The sequence below is a fragment of the Chrysochloris asiatica genome, unplaced genomic scaffold (genome assembly GCF_000296735.1).
Source record: "Chrysochloris asiatica unplaced genomic scaffold, ChrAsi1.0 scaffold00150, whole genome shotgun sequence".
In the NCBI taxonomy this organism is placed as follows: domain Eukaryota; kingdom Metazoa; phylum Chordata; class Mammalia; order Afrosoricida; family Chrysochloridae; genus Chrysochloris; species Chrysochloris asiatica.
Window position 1 is genome coordinate 7,888,948 of NW_006408668.1, and position 20,894 is coordinate 7,909,841.

Consider the following 20,894-nt stretch of genomic DNA (forward strand, 5'->3'; position numbering starts at 1 on the left):
ACCTGGTGCCATGATACAGAATCAGCATTAGACTGTTAACCAAAGGTCAGTGGTTCAAACCCACCAACTGTTCCTTGGAAACCCTACACAGGGTCGCTATGAGTTGGAACCAACTTGACAGCAACAACAACAATATAAAATAATGGAAAATAATGTCACAATTACAAACTGAATCAGGAAAACTGAAGATATGTGAAAAAGGAACTTGTAGCTTCGTGTGGTGCTGTAGGATAAGCACTGGACCACAAGTCAGTCTGAATTTCAAGGTCAGTGGATCACAACAACAACAGCTACATAAAGGAGCCACTGAGTGGTATAAATAGTTAATGACCTCAGCTGTTAACCAAAAGGTTGAATGGAGGTTTGAGTCCTTTCGGAGGTACCTCAGAAGAAAGGTCTGGTGATCTGCTTCTAAGATTTTAACTACTACAAACGTTAGGGAGTCCTAGTGTGGCAGCATAGGGTAAGCACTTGACTGTGAGGTCGGTCAATGGTTCAAATTCACCAGCCGCTCCTTGGAACCCCTATACAAGGTCACTCTAGGTCAGAACTGATACAACAGCACTTAACAACAAAACAACAATAAAAAGCCTACAGAGCACAGTTCTACTCTGACACAGATGGGTCACCATGAGTCAGAACTGACTCAAAGGCAACTGGAAAGGCTATAAATACGAGGGAGCTTCAAAAAGTTTCTGGAAAAATTTCATGAACTTTTCATTCCAGTTTTCCATGAACTTGCATAAGCCCCTTGTATATATAACATGAGAAAAGCCGAAAGGAAAAAACTTAAAAAAAAATATAACCATATAAAATATTTACATAAATGTCTAGAAAAAGCAATGTTAAGCAGCAAACTATCAACAGCTGACAGAGTCAGGGAACAGGATATGTAGGTGGTTCATTGGTTTATTCTCAAAATTTTTATCTAAGCCTGAATTTTTTTTTTTTTCAAGATAAAAAAGTTAAGCAAAAGAGCTGTATTGAAATAGTAGGATTCTAGCGGTATCATTTTCTTTCAAGTTTCTGTTATATTGTGTTTACAATGAAAACTGTTTCATAACAAGAACTAGAAATGACAGTCTCAGGTAGGAGGGGACAATCTGCAGCCCCTGACCAACCTCTCAGCTCTTCTTCCTGTCTGAAAACCAATTAAAACATGTTTTTAACTAAGAGATGTGGAGGGGCTTCCAGTCTCACTCTACAAGGGACCTCCATACTCTGGAGCTCTTATCACCCACCGTGGCTCCAAAATACGCCACACCCTAGAAAATCACTGACCTGGGGCAGCTGTAATTAAAGTTCCTGAAGCCTGACCCAAAGTAGGAAAAATAGAAGAAAGGGAGGGAACAGGGGTTAGCACACATCTGGCACCTCAAGCACACAGCCTTGTGAAAGCTTCACAGGAACCCCATGACACAGATGGGAAAACGGAGGCATTGACAAGCCGAGTTCACAGGGCTGGCAAGTAGCAAAGGCTGGTCTATCTGACGCCCATAGTCTATCCACCATGTCCCTGGGATTCGTAGAAAGGAAGGGGTGCATTACAGGGGCACGGTGGGCCTCACCTAGCTGCGTCTTCCTCCAGCAGGAGCTTCACAAACTGCCGGGGCACGTGCAGGGACAGCACGCTCTCCGCCATCTGCTCCAGGATACGCAGGTGGTTGCCATCCGTGGTTGGGAATCGGTACATGCGGCAGATGGCACCACCAAACACTGAGGTGGGATGAGGGGAATGGGAGACAGAGGCTGTGTGAGCAGACTGTAGAACTGCCTGGTGGTCCCCTTCCCTGGACCTCAAAGGACGCTGACATCCTCGAGTCTTTTACTGTGCAGCTCAAGGAAATGAGAACATTTAAACCCCAAACCTACCATGTAACTGACCCTGACAATCTCTTCCCCTTGGACCATGCAGTCTTCTTGCCCCAGAACATAGGACTAACTCTGAAGGGTAAGATTGAGGACAGGGTGGGGGGAAGAGGAATTCTTAGGAGCCCTGGTGGCACAATGATTAAGTGCTCAGCAGCTAATGGTAAGGTTGGTGGTTCAAACCCACCCAGTGTTTCCATAGGAGAAAGACCTAGCAATTTTCACCTATAAAAATGATCAAACCCAAAACAAACCCACTGCTATCGAGTCGATTCACAGTGGGTTAAGAATTAGGTTATTAGCCAAAGGGTCAGTGGTTCAAACCCATCAGCTGCTCCATGGGAAAAAGATGAAGCCGTCTGTTTCCATAAAGACTTACAGCCTTTCAGAAACCCTATGGGACAATTGTACTCTGTCCTACAGGGTCACTATGAGTCCTGCAAAGATGACAGCCGAGAAAATCCTCTGGGGACAGTTCTACACTGTGACACGAGGTCTCTAGGAGTCTAGAGTCAACTCATCAGCACCAAGCGCCAATTAACAAGCCCAACGTAGAACCAGGGACGAGTGAAGTGGAAACCACAGCTCTGTGAGCACTGCTAAGCTTTACATAAATTGCAAAAAGAATGGCACATTGATAAATAGAGAGCTGGAAATCCGGTGCTGGGCTATGAGTCTCAGCCAGTGGGAAGGAGAGGGTGACCACAGCTTCGAGTGGACACACACCAAAGAAGCAAGAGTACCAACAGTGGAAGCTGCTTACCCGATTTTAGTAGGGTGTCTTTTCGCAATGAGGCATATTTGGATCGGATTCCCAAGGACTCAGTCAAGCTTTCATCAACAGGCAGGACCATCTAAGAGTACGTGCAGCAAAACACAAGAATCCTGTGAGGCTCCGGTGCCTCCAGAACATTCAACAGAAACGCTGGCCTCAATACATCATTTAAGAGAACTCTTGAAATGAATATCCACCATTGGCACTGTAGGATAAGCACTGGACTGCTCACCGAAAGGACAGCAGCTCAAAGCCACCAGTTGCTTTTGGAAACCCTATAGAGTATCACTCTGAGTCAGAACCAACTCGACTGCAAATAACATTAAATTCTGTCCAAGTCACAGACACGTAAGTCACTCTCCAGCAGGTACTGAAAGAAGCCCTGGTGGCACAATGGGTTAAGTTTTGGGCTGCTAACCACAAGGTCTGTGGTTCAAATCCACTAGCCGCTCTGAAGGGGACAAAATGAGGCTGGCTGCTCTCCTAGAGATTTGCAGCCTAGAAAGGAACAGCTCCAATCTGTCTGTCCTATAGGGTTAAAGGAGTCAGAGTCACCTCAATGGCAGTGGGTTTAGTAGACACAGAAAATACTTTATACAAACAGTTTTCTAAAAAATGCCCCTGGTGCCTCAGTCATTTCCCTCGGGCTTCAATGTTGTGAGGTATAAAAGGAAATGGTGGACACAGATGATGCCTAAGTCTACTTCCAGGACAACAGTTTGAGCTCCTTTGGGTAAAATGAGCTCTGTGGGCATTTAACAATGACTAGGGACTGGTGCTGGGCTCTGACGTGAGAATTCTAGTGGGAGAGCCTGAGCGTGCATGTGAGAGAAGGAGCCGGAATGCGTGTGTGTGCTGGAGAGAAACGGGGAGTGTGCATGAGAAGGTGCCGCTGTACAGACGTGAGCGTGCATGAAGCCACTGTGGGCACACGGGGTATGAGTGTCTCCAAGGAGAAAGATCACGATGCCACACGCCCATGGGCAGTGCCTCTGTGTGGCTCTCACCCACCTGTTCTCTCTAGAGGGGGCTGGGTGTAGAGGCCTGAGCAGAGGCAGACTCCAGCACACAGGGCCTCCCCGTGGGAGCAGCATTCTTTACACATTGAGAGGGATTTGGGGAGAAGGGAGCACCCTACTGGGGGCTGCATTCAGTCCTCAAAGTCTTTCTAATGTTGAGGAGAAAGGCAGTGTGCTCACCCTCCCATTGACGGTGTCCAGAGACCTGGTCACAGGGGGCCGCTGATCTGACTTCTCCTCCATCTGCCAGCCTATCACGGTGATGTTTCCCACACGGTCACTCTCTGCAGACCTGCAACGAGCAACGGGCTTTGAGGAGTGGCTTGGTGACTGGGCTTCAGTTTCTGCTAAGATGACGAGCTCAGCCCTAGGCACACCCACTCAGTTCGCTGATGCACAGGCTCCAGGGGGCGGGGAGCGGGGGCCCTGGAGCATCACAGAGCATGTGGATAAGGAACACTGGAGTCTCCCTGGTGAAGTCTGTTCCAGAGCTGACCGTGAGTTTTGGGCTTGTCCGTGCCCTTCAGAGTGAAGGGAAATCATCTCGGAATCTGGCACTGGACCCTGGTCTGCTCTCAAACTCTGATTAACCACAAGGTGGCGCTGTGGGTTAATGCGCTGGACTGCAAAGTCAGTTTGAACCATAAGGTTGGCGGTTCAAGCTCACCAGCGGTTCCTTGGAAACCCTATACAGGGTTGCTATGGGTCGGAACTAACTCAACAGCACTTAAAAACAACAACCAGAGTAAACCAGCATCACCCAGGTTCCCCACAGCACTTCTAACTGGTTCAATTCCCTGCTGAGAATGTGCTTTTCTACCTCAGATAGACTGAATCAGAATCTATCTACCTTTTAACAAGATCTCTGGGTGATTCTTACTGAACACAGATACAGACTCAGAGCATACATAAGAATGTCCAGCAGAAATGAACCAGTTTGAGGAGCAGGTTCTTACGCCAGGAAAACTCCTTTTCCTGCTATGATTAACTTACTCAATAATCAGCATTAGCTCCTTTTTAAGAAAGATGTCCATTCCTGACATTTAGTTCTAACCCAGTTGAATTAGCTTATTGGATGTACCTGAATGTTTTTCTCAAAGAGTCTTCCTGCAAGCCATCCTTCTCATTATACCCAAGATTCGTCCTTTATCCTGAGTCCAGTTCTCCATATGCACCAAGGACAGCTGCTGGGCTTTCATCCTGTCCCTGATCAGACAGCCGGAGCCTGCAACACTGTCATTACCGCAGCTTCAGAATGTCTCAGTATCTAGCAGGGAACTAACCTTCTTTATCAGTATTTTCTTTGCTATGCTACACTATTTTTTTCACATGAAGTTGTTGTTGAGTGCGGACGAGTCGGTTCTGACTCTTAACGACAATGTATAGGGTTTCCGAGGCTTTAAATCTTCACAGAAGCAGAAAGCCTCATCTTTCTCCTTCGGAGTGGTTAGTGGACTCAAGCCATGGACCATATGGTTTGCAGTCCAGTGTTTATCACAGAGATAGTTCCAATTTTTACATTGTCTTGAAAAGAGAGCACTAGCCAGGATTTTTATAGGACTTGCCCCTGCAATGAATTTGGGGAGGGTGGACATCTGGACATCTTTCACCTTCCCATCAGGGACACAGTAAGGGTTTCCTTTCATTTGTTGATTCCTTCAACAGTTACTTACTGAGCACCTACTATGTGCCCAGCAGTTTTAGGTGCTAGAGAAAGAGCAGTGAAGGAAAACAGAGAAAAAAATCCCTGCCTTCTGGGAGACTACATTCTATAGGGGACGAGACAGCTAAGAGGCAAATGCATTATTGTTCCCCATGCATTAAATGCTCCCTTAGGTGTCAGCACAGCTGTACAGATGTCCTCCCTGTGGGTGCCACACCTTTCCTTTCCTATAGCACACCTTCCTGACAGGGTGAGTGGTACATCTGGCCTCAGTGGACCGTCACCTCCCCTTAGAAAGGCCCCTGGGCACGGACAGGGTATTTTGCCTCTATGTTAGGAAATGGGACTTTCCCCTATCTGTTTCTTGACCTTACAATATAAGATCCTTTCAAAGACATAAAATGAAATACCAACCTTAGTGTTAAATGCAACCTATGATGCTTGTCCTGGAGCAGATCTTTGACAATGAAGGTTCCAGAGCCGAGTAAATACATCTGGGGAAGAGAGAGGAGAGAAGAACAAGATGAGTACTTTCACTTTGCCTCTGGCCCAGTTACCACAGCCCAGGGTTGGCCGGCTGGCTGGCTGGTTCCCACAATACCTCTGACCCTCATTTTTTGAGCCCAACGCAGATAGATGCTCAGAAAGAAGTCCCCACAGACCTTTGGACATTAATTTGTGAGCCAATACTAAAAATCAACCCTGTGCTTACCTCTTACTAAAATGATTACATAAGTTTATCCACAAACTAATAACAGGCTACTTAACTGTTCCCTGAGATCTATCTTTGACATCATACACAGATAGTTTGATTTGTGTCATCTGATTAATAAGAGAGTCTTGAAAGAAGGCAATACTGCTTAGGAATATAGGATTGTTGGTTCCCTAGAACAGAAAAAGGAAAGAACAATGTTATTAGACTATAATAAAAATTACAACAGAATATAATCGGAATACAGAATTAAATATTTCTTAACTGCTTTTGAAATACACCAAAGTTTTCAGAAAGATAAATGAACATTTTTATACCGGCTTGCATAAACATAAATGACAATAATAGTTTAAATGCATTCACATGACCAGAAGAGGAAAGAGTGGTCTGACATGGCCAATCTGCAGGCTTACAGACTCAGATAGGACAAACAGCCTAGAGGCTCATTTCTATCTGTTTTCCAGTCAGTAGGAGAGGTTTTCTAAAGCTGAAATGAATGTCCACATGTATTCTTGGTCTTACAACAGCAATTAAGCTTAGAATATTCTTTTGGGGTCCTTTCCTAAGTAATTTGTGCCACAGTGATAGTTTACCAATGTGGACATGGCCTAAGTTGACGCTTCTCTCTCTGCCTAGGCAAGCCTTTTCCAGGAATTCCACCTGTCAACCTACCTATTCTCCTGGACCCACACAGACATCATGGCCTCAGGTACCTTGCTTTTCACTGTGTGACCCCCACACTGGCAGCACCGTATCACAGGGGGATTGGGGAGAAATGCAGAGTCCTGGGCCCTACCCCAGGTCTGTTGGACCCTAGGGAATTTCCCTGACCTATGGAACAGAATGAGACCCCATCTTCCTGAGTTCCCAAGGAGCTCTCCTCAACTTTAATACGTCTCACACTCTGCTGGCAATAAATGTAGCCACGTTCACTTTTGCCTCCCTCCTTGCATGATGATAGCAAGCAGGGACACTGCTTGAATAAACTTTGTATGAGCCAGAGTGCCCAGCGCTGTGCTCTACAGGTAGGCTGTACTCAACAAACGCATAGAAAGTGGAGAGTTCACTTAAACTTGGAAGCAAACTTCCAAGAGACTGACAAAGGATAGTCTATCTTCTCAGTGTGACACTGTCTGATAAGCACTGGACTGTTTACTGCAAGGTCAGTGGTTCAAATCCACCAGCCGCTCCTCGGAAACCCTATACAGGCTCACTATAAGTCAGAAATGACTCAACAACACTTTACAAAAACAACAACAACCTTTTTAAATGGGGAAGACAAATAAATGAAGTCTATATGCGTTTGGGAGTCCTGGTGCAGGATAAGAACTTGACCAGAAGGTTGGTTTGAACCATAAGGTCGGATGTTCAAGCTCAGCAGCCATTCCTCAGAAACCATACAGGGTATCTTTAAGAACAACAAATGTGTGTTTGACACTGCTAGGCACATAGATCTAATTCTCATATATGCTCACACCACACACACACACATAAAAAGAAAACTCCCTGAAGAATCTCACATCAGCAACTCCCACACTTCACTTCTTAACTTATGTAATACTTCAGTTATCTAAAAGGATTCCATAAAATTCCCTCAGTGAATACATATAACAATGTAAAAAATGAACATATAATACTTAGCTCAAAAGACTGTGAAAATTAAAACCAATTTTTAAAAAAACTGGTAAGAGGGATTGGTTAATGGTTAACCCTTCTGGAAGCTTTGATTAATGAGCATCATTCTCCAAATGTAGCAACCATTTAGAAGTACAAAGAAGAATAAGGTCTTACATCTCAAAAGGCAATGAACTTCACAGGATCAAGGTTTAAAAAGAGCCAGACAATAGCCAATCAATAATGGTGGAAGAGATGGACAATATATATGCCACCCAGATGAGTAATTGTAATGAACATTATCAATACACTAAAAAGCCAGGAACAAATAACTACCATTTCACATCAATATAACTGCAGCCACAAGTGCTCAGGTAACTCATCAGCCCTCCCACTGGGACTAGAAACGCAGCACTGAGTGTCCCTGCCCCATTGCCCCCAAGGAGAGAGACCCAGCAGCACCCACCTCAATGATCTCCGTCTGCGCGTGCTTCGTCCAGAATGCCTGAGGAGGGGTGGTTACACTCACTGCTACAAAACTATTTGGTTTGCGATCTAGCGATGGCGTATGCAATTCACTGCAAGCTGCAAAACCAAGGTGGAAGGAAAAAATCCTTTAAAACCAGGCTATAGTTACATCTGGAGTCCTGGTGTGGGTGGCACTGTGGGCTAATGTGCTGGAATGCAAAGTCATTTGAGCTGCACGGTCGGTGGTTCAAGCTCACCAGTTGCTCCTTGGAAACCCTATACAGGGTCGCTATGGGTCAGAACCGACTCGACGGCACTTCACAACAACAAGTTACATCTATACCAAAGAAAGTACCAAAAATTTTAAAAGGGATAAGACAATTACATTGTCAGTTGTCATGGCAAGGTGAATTTTGTGAAATACTAAATAACCTCGTCTTGCTCTCCCATCCACTCCTCCTGCTTCCCCTGCTACCTTCTGCCCCCCCACCCCGACCCCCAGCTGCAACTCCATAGCAATGCCCTGACCCCACCATCAGATGGCTGAGCTGAAGGGGTTTTCTGTGTCCATGGAATGGTGCACAAAGCTAATTCCCCATATGAGTTCTGAATCCCTCAACTGTGACCTCAATGATTCATTGAACCATTAACCAAATGAGCTAACAGGAAAAGCCAAGATGTAGATAAAAATGTCTGCATTCTATGACTGCTGGCCAACCCAAAACTTATGGTCTGTGTGTGGATGTATGTTGGAAGCAAATTAAAATTCTATGGCAAAATATACAAAGCTTTAAAAAAATTTAAAGTTATTGCTCATTTATTCACTTCATAAGAACCATATCAAATGCAAAATTACTAGAAATACTATTTTTAAGAACTAAAGGTACATAGTAGAATTGTTTCCATTAGAAAATTAATTGTACAGTGGCTCCACACAATAAGCACTGGACTGAAAACCACAAGGTTCGCTATTCGAGCCCGCCAGCCACTCCTAGGGAGACAGGTGAGGCTCTCTGCTCTCACAAAGATTTAAAAGGCCTCAGAAACCCTATGCAGGGTCGCTATGAGTCGGAACAGACTCAAGGTAGTTAACAACAACAACAGGCATTTAAAAATAGATTGCCAGCCCTGCCCACCATGTAAATCAACTGTCTAGGGATATTAGTCTCGCTCATATGATCCAAGAGTAAATAGACAAAGGTTTACAAAACAGACTAAATGCTTTAGAGAAAGGAAGATCGCTTAAGGGAAATAAGACCCAATATATCCAGATTACACTCCCAGCTAAGGCTATTCATGGTATAAGTAGATTTGTGTTATCTTTCAGTAATCCAGAACTTGATTGGAACTTAATCCAACAGCATTTTAGGAGGTTGTGGAACAATATACACTTGTCTGTGGATATTCATCAGCTACATGCTCAAATTTATGATATAAGTAATTCTCAAAGTGAGCACTGAGTGGCTACTAATTTGCTACCCCTGCTAGAGAGTAAGATCCCCTAAGAACTTGATTGAACCTCAGCATAGTGATCCTGCTTGGTCACCTTAGAGCAGGTGGTGGGCTGGCAACGTCTTGCATATGGCATCCCCAGCTGATCTCCTCCCTCCCTGCCTTCCTCGGATGGCGGCTGTTTATGCTGGACATGTGGCCAGAGACGGGTAAGGATCACGTGGAACCTCGGCAACTTAAGACAGAGCCATTGCCATGCTGCAATGAGTTTCAATGACTGGTAAGACTGAGGAATTTGCACTGACCGCCTAAGACAGGCAGCGTCCCTTAAACAAACAATAAATAAGGAGGATTCGGATGCAGACCGTGCAGACCCGGTCAGGAGGTCAAGACCCTGTGGGCCCAAGTGTCGTTGACCGTCCAAACCATAGGCTCTGAGGATCAGACTTTAGCTACCTAGTAGACATAGCAAACTGTCCCTCATCTGATTATTCAGTAATGCTTGTTAGTAATCTCATACATGAGCCCTGGATATCCACAGACAAATGTAAAAACCTTCCCTAAAAGCCGAGACTGTAAATTCCAAAAAGGAAAGTCCCCCCCCACCCCCACCCCCCCCAAAAAAGCTAAAGAGGATAGAGAGAAACACTGTTAACTGATGATATATGGAGGGTATAATAATCAATGTAATGAAACAAGCTATATGAATGGTTGAATGTGAAGCTGATGATGTGCCCTGTAAACTTTCACTCAATCCAAAATAAAAACATTTAATAAAAAAAAAACTAATCTAGGGAAAAAAAAAAAAAATTACAAGGCTCAGATAATTCAATCTTAGAAGTGACCCCAGAAGGAAAACAAGATTTAAGATACTACCTTTTGTCAGGGTGCATTATGAAATTACAATGTACAGTAATTAAACTGTGCCATGCCACTGGTCCTAAGACACTTCTTGATCTCACGATGTTACAATATGAATAACTGTGCATCATGGAATTTATTAAATATATGGCAAATCAAAGTTCAGCCATCAGGAAAAACAATTTGCTTTTCTGGGCAGGGGGAGGTGGTGCACTCAGAAATATAAAACGTTGAGTTCCCACCTCTTACCAACTCCTTACAAAACTCACTAACTTTAATTTAAAACTACTTCTTCATATTCCCAACACGTGGGAGAACTACAGAGGAAAAGTGTGAAAGATAGGTGGGAAGGCATAGAAGGAATAGACTAAGAATTATGAGGAAAGAAAGATGCAGTGCGGAAAACAGGACATTTCTCAAAAGAAAATAAAAAAGGGGAGGGGGAAGCAGAGGCACAAATCTGGTAGGGTACAAGAGAGCAATGCCTTGGCAGGTTCAGAGGATTGTCAGCTTCGGTGACTTATCATCATGCTCATTTAGAACAAGTTATCAATCACTACCACTGTCTGCTCAAAGTAACTCTAACGATGCAACCGTTGCACATAAGCAAAAAGAGCTTCTAAATTCTGCTTTGACATTAATATTGCTACATTAGCTATCTCTTTTGTTAGCATCTTTTTTATTTACTTATTATGCCTTTTATAGTCACTGGTGTGGCGCTATAGGATAAGCACTGGACTGCTACCTGTAAGCTTGGCAGTTCAAACTCACCAGGTGCTCCACAGGAGAAAGATGAAGTTTTTTGCTCCAGTAAAGATTCGTAAGCTTGGAAACCCTATACAAGGTTGCTATGAGTCAGAGTCAACTCCAAGGCACTTAACAACAACAGCTTCTATTTTGGAAAATTTCTCCTTTGCCTATATTTACAATCACTAATTTTCTCCCCAATTTGTGTAATCTGATTTTAAAACTCATCCACTGATTTTTTGGGATCAATTATTTTCTTTTCCAATTCTAGAATATAAATTTGGTTCTTTCAATGGTTTCAACTTGTTGTTGTTGTTAAGTGCCATCAAGTTGGTTCCATACATTGGTTCCGAGGAGCGACTGGTGAGCTTGAACCACTGACCTAGCGGTTCAAACCAACATTGTAGTCCAGCACTATTAACTGACAGTGCCAAACCAGGGCTCCTTCTACTTCTTGGAGGGTAAAAACAAAAACAAAATCTTGTCTTTATTCTCCTTTAACACAGGAAAAACATTTATTTTAAAGTCTGTATCTAGTAATCTGAGCCTTTTAGTGTCTGTTGTTTCTGTTCCTGTTTTTTGTCTCATGTTCTGAGAACTTAATCTTATGATGAATTACTACATTTGCAAAATTATTTGTAGAAAGAAGGATGTCAAGGATAACATAACATCTTTCTTCAGAAATGATTTGTGATGGATGCTGCTGTTGCCAGCGCACTAGCATTTATTTTCACAAACTTAGCTAACATATAGTCTACATGAAGACCTACTATGGTCCTCCTTAGTCCAGGTGTGTAGACCTTTGGGATTCTACATTAAAATGAGGTGGGTTTCACCAAGTTCTTGTCCCCTTGCCACCCCATACTCTATTCCTATCACTACAGCACTGAGGCTGTCTGAAGCACATTACTCAGCCTCTGGACTTTGAGCGCTGTTCTCTGTGTTCATCTGCCCTAAAATGACAGAGCAGGCCTCCATTCTCAGAAAGTTCTCGAGAAAGTTGAACCAGGTATTTCTTACATTTTGCCCCATTTTTTTTCTGGCTGATCACTTGATATTTTTTTTCTTCATCTAGTAGCATATAGATTTTGTATCTATCTCTGGTGACACAATCTGTGTCTGGTGTCTTTTTATCTATCAACTTAGGTTTCTTCTACTATTTTTGGTCATTTGCCTCTTTCGTTTTTACTTTGGAAGTCCTCGTGTGGCGCTGGGGGTTAATGCACTGGACTGCAAGGTTGATTTGAACAGCTAGGTTGGCGGTTCAAGCTAATCAGCCACTCAGAAACCCTACACAGAGTCGTCATGAGTCGGAACTGACTTGACAGCACTTAACAATACCAACAATGGAACAATATTAGGACTCCAGGATTTATGACATATCTTCACTCACAATCTCCATTTCTGGCTATTTTTACTTTGTGCTATGAGATCATTTCTTCACTTCCCATAATAGATTAATAATAGTTTTCAGCAGTATTCATTCAATGGTTTTTACATATTTTTGTTAAGATAGAATTCATATACCAAAAGTTCACTCTCTAAAAATGTACATTTCCATGGACTTTGGCATATGCACAAAGTTGTGCGACCATCACCATAATCAATTGAAAGTCATTTTTATCATCCCCAGAAGTACGCCCAGATTCATTAGCAGCCACTCCCAGTACCTTCTCGACACTCTAACCCAATCTCCAGCCTTACAGACTTGCCTATTTGGACATTTCATACAAATGGAATCTACAACATGTGACCTCTGCATCTTGTTTGCATTCCCTCTTTTGGGCTATTGCAGCTGTTCGTTGTTAAGCGCTGTTAATACGGCGCTTAAGTCTCACAGCAACTCGGTACAGGGTTTCTGAGGAGCAGCTGGTGGGTTTGAACTGCCGAACTTTTGGTTACCAGTCTAGTCCTTACCCGATAGTGTCACACCAGGAGTCCTATAAATGACAAAAATACACTGCCATTGAGTTGACTTTGACTCACAGTGACCCACAGGACATGGAGTTTCCAAGGCTGTAAACTGTTATGGAAGTAGACGGTTTCATCTCTGTCCCGTGGAGCAGTGGGTGGGTTGAAACTGCGGACCTTTAAGCTAGTAGCCCAACATTTAACCCACCACACCACCATGGCTCCTTTGAGCTATAAAGTGCCCTCAACTGACTTGTAATCTCTTTCTACCTGACTTGTCAGCAGAGGTGGGGTCTTAGTATCTGTGCAAAGTTGGGATATTTGGGTCTTTCAGGCGCTAGCAGATGGTAGATAGTAGGTACAAAGGCTGGGCAGATTAAGATCACCTTAAGGGCTGATGAGTCCACTGCTACCTTCAGAACATGAATTCCGACAAGTGACATTCTCTCCTGGTGAACCAGTCTATTATTAGAATTTTCTAGTTGTTGTTGTTAAGTGCCATCGAGACAGTTCTGACCCATGGCGACCCTGCATAGAGTTTCTTAGAAGCAAATGGTGAGCCTGAACTACCAACCTTGTGGTTCAAACTGACTTTGCAGTCCAGCCCATTAACCCACAGTGCCATGTCAGGACTCTAGTGTTTAATTCCTCGCTCAAGTTACCTCGCTCAAGCTTCATCCATGAAGCTTTCTCTGACCAGCCCAGTCACGTCTATCACGTAACCACTCATTTGGCAATTACTATTTCTGTAAGACTCACACATCAGGTACTGGATCACAAGGTCGGTGGTTCAAACTTACCAGCTGCTCCTCGGAAACCCTATACAGGGTCACTATGAACTGGAACTGACTCGATGGCACTTCACAACAACAAGAACAACATATATGCCTTAAGAACCCTGGTGGCACAATGATTAAAGAGCTCGGCTGCTGAATAAAAGGTTGGTGGTTTGAACCCACCATTGGCATCTCAGGAGAAAGATGTGCCCGTCTTTTCCATAAGATTTACAGCTTTGGAAACCCCAGTGGGCAGTGTGGTTCTGTCTTACAGGGTTGCTACAAGTCAGAATCGACGCAACGGCAATGGGTTATATATGCCTTACTTCTCCAACCATGTTTGCACGTCACGCCAGAAGACTAAATGCTAAGTAAATGCTGTTGAGATAAATATATTTTATCTGGAAAAATATATTTCAAATGTGTATCATTTGATGCAGTAATTACCTATCTCGGAGTTTATTCTACAGAAACAATCAGTGAAATGGCTGAAAGACCTATGTACAAGAATGTTTGCTGTGGTGATGTTTATAATGACAAATTGGAAAGAACCTTGTCCCACAATAGGAGACTGGTTAAAATAACTATGACACAGCCATCCAATAGACTCTCTGTAGATAACCAACATAAGGTAGATCTCATACTTAAAATAATTAGGACAGATGCCAATGATATTTTGATATAATAAGAAGCATGTTAAAAACACTATGAAGACTTTTTTGGGTAAATAATTCCATCACCTCCACAACTAAAAATCATTAAAAGTTTCTGTATAGCAACATTTGTGAAAAGAGCATCTGGAAAAATATATACCAAATATCAGCTGTGATTATCTCTCTCCAGTAGGGCTTTTTTATTTATTTTTTAAACTTCATATTGTGGATTGGGTGAAGGTTTACAGAGCAGATCAATTTTCCACTCAATAATTCCTACATTTTTTCATTCATGTCACTGACTGCAGTCCTCACTTCCTCCCTGTGTTTGCTGCCTCCATTCCTCCTCCTGAGCTCTGCCTTTGGGTGAATGCTGACCTTTTGGTCTTGAATGGTTGATGATTCTAAAGTGTGCACACCTCCCTAGTGTTACTGCTCCCCTTAGAGACTATGATAGGCTAGCTTGCTTTATTGTGTTAGATGTTTTACAAAGATGACATATTTAACTAAACATTTTTTAATGATATCTATTTTTAAATTGAAGGTATTTGCAGTTTACCATCCTGCTCCTCACCTGTTTAAGTTGTTCTTTCCCAGTGTGTCCTCTCAACATGACTGCTCCTGATTCATCAGACTCAGAAATGGTCTGATTTCTACTATAGAGAATGAGTCTTCGCTTAATTGTGCCAACTCTCATCCTCTCCCCCATGCTCAATATCATTTCAGCTCAACTTGTTGTTGTTAAATCCACATTCTGGATTATTGTTGTTGTTGTTGTTGAGTGCCGTCGAGTCGGTTCCGACCCATAGCGACCATGTACAGGGTTTCCGAGGCTGTAAATCTTTATGGGAGCAAAAAGCCTCATCTTTCTCCCACGGAGTGGCTGGTAATTTCGAACTGCTGACCCTGCGGTTCGCAGCCCGATTCATAACCACTACACTATATTATTAGAGCCAAATAAATATTATTTCTGAAGAGCCTCGTGGTTTCTCATTAGCTTTGAATCTTCTTTTCAGATCCTCTTTTTATCACTGGTTGCATAACCTGCTTCTTCATACAAATGTTCTCAATCAAACCAATCTAATCATTTTGGTTCCACCCCTTCCCTTTGCTCTTCATGATGGAACCTTTGCCCTCCAACTTCGGCTGATTGCAATGGCTGTTCCGCAGACCTGGCACACACTTGGCATCCTGACACACACTGTGTTCACTGTGCCGTCTTGGAAATCCTTGGGTTAGTTTCACAGTGCACGGAAAGCAATCAAGCTCTCTTCTAAGTTGGGGAGAGGTTAGTGTGTGGGAATCCCAGCACAGCACAGTACTCAACACCATTACAGAACAGGTCAGGGTCCGGGAAACTCTCTGAATTCATTACAAGCCATTTAGTTTGAAAAGGGAATGGTTTCAGATTTTAATATTTCAAACAAACAGTAAACTGGTCTAGGAAGGTTAAGTGACAGGCCAACGTCACACAGTTACACAGGTAGGCTGGCACGGCCAGGACTAGATCCTGGTCATCTGACTCACAATGCGCTCCTTTTCTATCACACCACTTCCTGGACACAGCTGCTAGGCCACGGACCATTGCTGACCACCCCCAAGAGGACAGGTGAGGGGGACAGCAACACTGGATACTGTCAGGCTCTGGAGAAGCATCCCAGGCTGGTCCTACCCCACTCTCCGATCTCCTTGGTAAGCACAGTACCACCATGCTTGCTTGACCCAGCACAGTTTAATACATTTTTAATTACATGCTTTCACCTGACCCTCCCTAAGAGGGAGAGTACGCAAGTGTCATCTGCTCCTGTCATGCTAGAGAGCTCTGTTCAACCCCACAAAGCTTTACAGCCAGAGGGTGACTAAGCTCAGCCACAGTCCCGCTCCCTCACCCCTCTCGGTCTCTCCTCTGAGGGGTGGGAGGAGTGTTGTGTGTGGAGAGGAGATGCTATCTCTGCTGGCAGCTCTGGGTGAGCTCACCTCACCATCCCTCACCCAAACTGCCAGTCTTGAGGGCACGCACCCACAGACAGGAGACATGAGGTTGTTGGCCTCGGAGGCGCCTTCACACTGACAGGAAGTTCACACCTGCATCTTCCCAGGAAACATTTTAGCAGTGCGGACAGCAACAGCAGGTGCTTCAAGACTAACCCAGGCTGGTGGTGGGCTTCATTTTACACCATATAGTTTTAAAGATAAAAATGTAAGAAGACACCTACCTAAGCTGAATTCTAAAATAGGCTCATCCGGATCTTGTACATTTCCTGGAGAGAAAAGAAATGACAGAAGCATTACCCTTAATAAACTTTTCCCTGACTCTAGAATTAATGTAAAACAACAAAACTACAATACTCTGTCCCTCACCCCCAAACCGTTACAGGAAATGATTTCTTCATTTTTCTGAGCACTTTGTTTTGGGGAGTCCTAAGCATCTCAGATCCCAAGACCAAACGCTCCCGCTCCTCAGACCTACATACCAGGACTGTTGTTGTTGTTAATACCGTGGAGTCGGTTCCGACTCATAGCGACCCTGTACAGGGTTTTGGAGGCTGCAAATCTTTATGGGAGTAGAAAGCCTCATATTTCTCCCACGGAACAGCTGGTAGTTTCGAACTGCTGACCTTGAGGTTAGCAGTCCGATTTGTAACCACTGTGCTACCAGAGTTCCTTACATACCAGGACAAAGACACTGGATAGTCTCATGCTATAGATTGAAGTCAGTGTCTGTCCCAACAAGAAACTGACTATGGTAAGATTCCAGCAGAAGCAAGTCTCAAGAAGAGGGCTGACTTTCCTGCTCCCCATGCTCTGGTTCAACCAAAAGGATGAGACACCAGAGTACCCTCCAGCCTAGGACAGTCACAGGAGGCTCAACTTGGCCTTCCCACCAGTGCCATGGGGTGGGGCCTGCACACACCAAGAGCTCCTACCTGCCAGAGACAGGCCCAGCATGTCAGCTGCCACGTCGATTGTGGACGCCCGCTGCATCGAGCGGGACCTGCAGGCGCCATGGCGAGGGCTGTATTCTCTTGCTGTCATGATGTCATTGGTAGCGATGTGCTTCTTGTTCTTGGGCCAGACCACACCTGAGACCCAGGGGAGTGCCGTCACCAAGCCCTAGTTCCCTATGGTGGTAGAAGCCCTGAGAAACAGGAGCAAACACTGGTAAGAAACTGTGGGGAAGGTAACCGAGAGACACTGCTTTCATGGAGCAACACCATGGTGTGACATGGGAAAGACACAAAGAAGCCTGGGTCCTCGGAGCTGAGGAGCCAGTCTATAAAGTCCGCTGGTCTCGGATCCCTCTGCCCTCCTTCACTCCACAGAAATGTCCAAGGGATCCCACAAAGAAACCATGCCCTCTTCAAAGAGAACTCGCCTATTTGAAACAATGGCTTAAATACAATTATAATATAATCATATCTCTTTGTTCCCTTTGTTTGTAACCTTTCTGTTGCCAGAAATTTCATAGACACTTTAAAATTTTAAATCAAATCACTGCAACCCCTCTTAGAAGAGACAAGGGCTGCAATAGTCTTATACCTACCGCTCATTGGCTAGGCCAGGATGGTGAAACACTGGCGAGACAAAGGCACAGAGCCCCAGAGCGCTCTGTCTTTCAGAAGCTATAGAAACACTTCACGTGAGCCTCTGGCTTCCTTTCCCGTAAAGCGTGTATGTGATAACCCCTATCCAGCTACAGTGGAGAGTGCTGTGTTGTGTGTAGGGCGGGATCTGGGCAACGCACCACCACAGTCTGAACCAGGCAGATAGATGCTCCGCTGTAGCATAGAACGCTGCTCTATGCAGCAGCTTAGGAAGCAAGAAGACAGCTTCCCATTTTTCCAACTCTGTGAACTAACTCCCGCTGTCCCTAGAAGGAATTAACCTTCAAAAGTTAAGATAAATGGGCTAAGTGACAAGCCTAGCTTAAAATACCCCTCTCAAAGGCCTCATGTATCCAGAGATGCTCCTGTCTTCCAAAAATGTCAACACCTCGAAGACCTTTTACCCCTGCACGAAGCCACTTACCAGACATGTTTGCCTTTGGGCCAGTAGTGACACGTGGCATACCTTCATAGAAGTGCATTCAAATCCATCATCTAAAAACAAATACAAACTGGTCAACTATGAAGTTCCTGAGAATGTTCATGTGATCATTTCCATGTGAGGAAGTCATTGATTGACGCGCCACACTTCACCTTTGGAGCTCAAGTACTAAGGGTTCACTCAAAGTCCCAAAGAACGAGAAACAGAAAATGCGTATCTCTAGTCCCTCCAACTCCTCCAAAAGTGATCTGTTGAGATAATCTCAACCAGACCTCAAAGTCCAAGAGGGTAGCTGGCATCTGGATTAGGGAAACCGAGGAGCTAAGAATTCAAGTCCTACTTGTTCTATTCACAAACTAAAGTCCCTCGGAGAACATGCTGCCCCATTGAGGCTCTCCTTTTTTAATTTCTAAGGTAGAGTCAGTTGTACCCACCTCACAGGGTCATGATGAGAATTACACATGCAAGAAGAGGGGGCTCGGAAAACTCCCCTGGGCCGCACATTCCAGGGTGCTGCCTACCCCTAGGCACCAATACCAAATGCCTCCAAGGAAGTGGGTGAGCTACAACTCTGGCTCACTATTGGTGACGTGAACAATGGACAGCCACTTGGGAAACTTGGTGGTGTCAACTCAGAATTCACAGACATGACTCCTTGTGCTCACCAAAAGATGTGTCAAGAACATTCAGAGCAGCAACATTCATAACAGTATAAAACTAGAGGCAATACAGATGCCCATCAACAGTAGGATAGACAAAACCACCTTGATGAACCTCAGAAACAATGTCAGAGAAGCAGCCAGGAGCATGAGAGTGCATAAGGAGGGATTCCTTTGACAAGGCATTCAAACACAGACAAAATGAGCCATGGTGTGTTAGCTGTCAGAAGAGTATTATCTCTGAGGATGTATGTATTTGACTGGGGAGGGGGGCACATAGGGGGCTTCCAGGGTTCATGTAATGTTCTGTTTTGTTTTCGTTTTTTTTTTAACCTGGGTTCTGGTTTCATGAGTGAATTTACTGTGTGAAAATCCACTGAGCTGTACACAATGATTTTTATAGCGGAATAAAAGGTTTACTGAATTCTCTCAGTAACTAAAGAATTGCAGCCGGAAGAAAACAAGTTTATGAGAGTGCTGCATCTTGAGCATTTTAAATGAAATCATCCACCTGTGTTCTGGTTACAGCCACATAAAAAGATTTGACTCTCAGGGAATGAGCCGTACGAGTCTCCATTGAGACAAAAGCCATGTTTGGGAGCATGATCATGGGGAAATGGTCTTCTTTCTTTGTATACTGTTATCCTCTGGCTTCACTAAAAGCTGGCTTGAGGCAGAGGAGCGTCCGGGGCACCGAACTTAGCTTGAGGAAGGAGTTCTTCTTTCTAGAACCTTTTTCCAAAGTATGACTCAGTTTGACCTCAGACACAGTATTTAGCAGAGATCTCATCTGTATTCCACGTCTTGCCAGCCCAACCACTCTTACTTACTCCTTTCACTTCTTCCTATACAGGTCCTGCGTACTACACCCACCTAATTCCTTCCCTTGAAGACCATTTATAACATACACACCATGAGATTTCTAGGGGCAGAAATTAAAGGGGAAACATTTGTGGACTAATTCTATACCTTATAGAGTTCACAAGGAGCTCTGGTAGCGTAGTGGTTACGAATCGGGCTGCGAACCTTAAGGTCAGCGGTTCGAAACTACCAGCTGCACCGCGGGAGAAAGATGAGGCTTTCTACTCCCGTAAAGATTTACACCCTCGGAAACCCTATACAGGGTCGCTATGGGTCGGAACCGACTCGATGGCACATAACAACAACAACAACATAGAGTTCACAGATCAGAGAAAACATCTAGGTCAGAAAGCCCATAGAAGCCACTTTGTAAGCATTTAATTAGAATCTGCAATTTAAGCCATCAAAACCTAGAACATGAAGCTAATTTGCACAGCTGAACTAAATTTCCCTTATTAGTCTCATTAATTTAAGGTAAATTGCCAAGGACTTCTGTATTCCCAAGGCCCTTGTTCCTTCTAGTCCCATTTGAAGATCAGAGCTCATTAAGGATAAAAATCAAAGAGCACAGAGAGTGTATGAGAGTTATTTAGGGGACTGAACTGTTTTCTTGAGAGTAAGAAGAAAGAAAGACGCTGTAAGTCATGAAATGAACTACTGCCTCTGTACCTCACTCAGAGAGAGGTTGACCCCTCCTGAGAAGAGGAAGCAAGACCTCAAGTCAACAGCAAACCCTGAGGTGCTACTCCGTTCAGGCTCCTCCACTCTTGTGGGAATGGGGAAGATGGTGGCAGAAGGGAGCACAAG

The 20,894-nt window shown here is 44.1% G+C and overlaps 1 protein-coding gene across 5 annotated transcripts in view; it reads right to left on the reverse strand.

Moving 5' to 3' along the window:
- INPP4A (inositol polyphosphate-4-phosphatase, type I, 107kDa) overlaps positions 1-17,659 on the reverse strand; it is a 59,785-nt gene extending 42,126 nt beyond the window's left edge. For 4 of the 5 annotated variants that reach the window (XM_006870758.1, XM_006870756.1, XM_006870755.1 and 1 more), the window contains exons 1-8: positions 17,448-17,659; positions 16,737-16,781; positions 8,119-8,237; positions 6,095-6,211; positions 5,741-5,820; positions 3,844-3,955; positions 2,633-2,723; positions 1,569-1,716 (exon numbers count right to left, since the gene is read on the reverse strand). In XM_006870758.1, coding sequence (XP_006870820.1) covers positions 1,569-1,716; positions 2,633-2,723; positions 3,844-3,955; positions 5,741-5,820; positions 6,095-6,211; positions 8,119-8,237; positions 16,737-16,781; positions 17,448-17,556 — 821 coding nt within the window. In that variant the 5' untranslated portion in view covers positions 17,557-17,659. The remainder of the gene's footprint in view (positions 1-1,568; positions 1,717-2,632; positions 2,724-3,843; positions 3,956-5,740; positions 5,821-6,094; positions 6,212-8,118; positions 8,238-16,736; positions 16,782-17,447) is intronic. The other variant, XM_006870759.1, reaches the window with a different exon arrangement.
- Between the last annotated feature and the right edge of the window lie 3,235 nt (positions 17,660-20,894).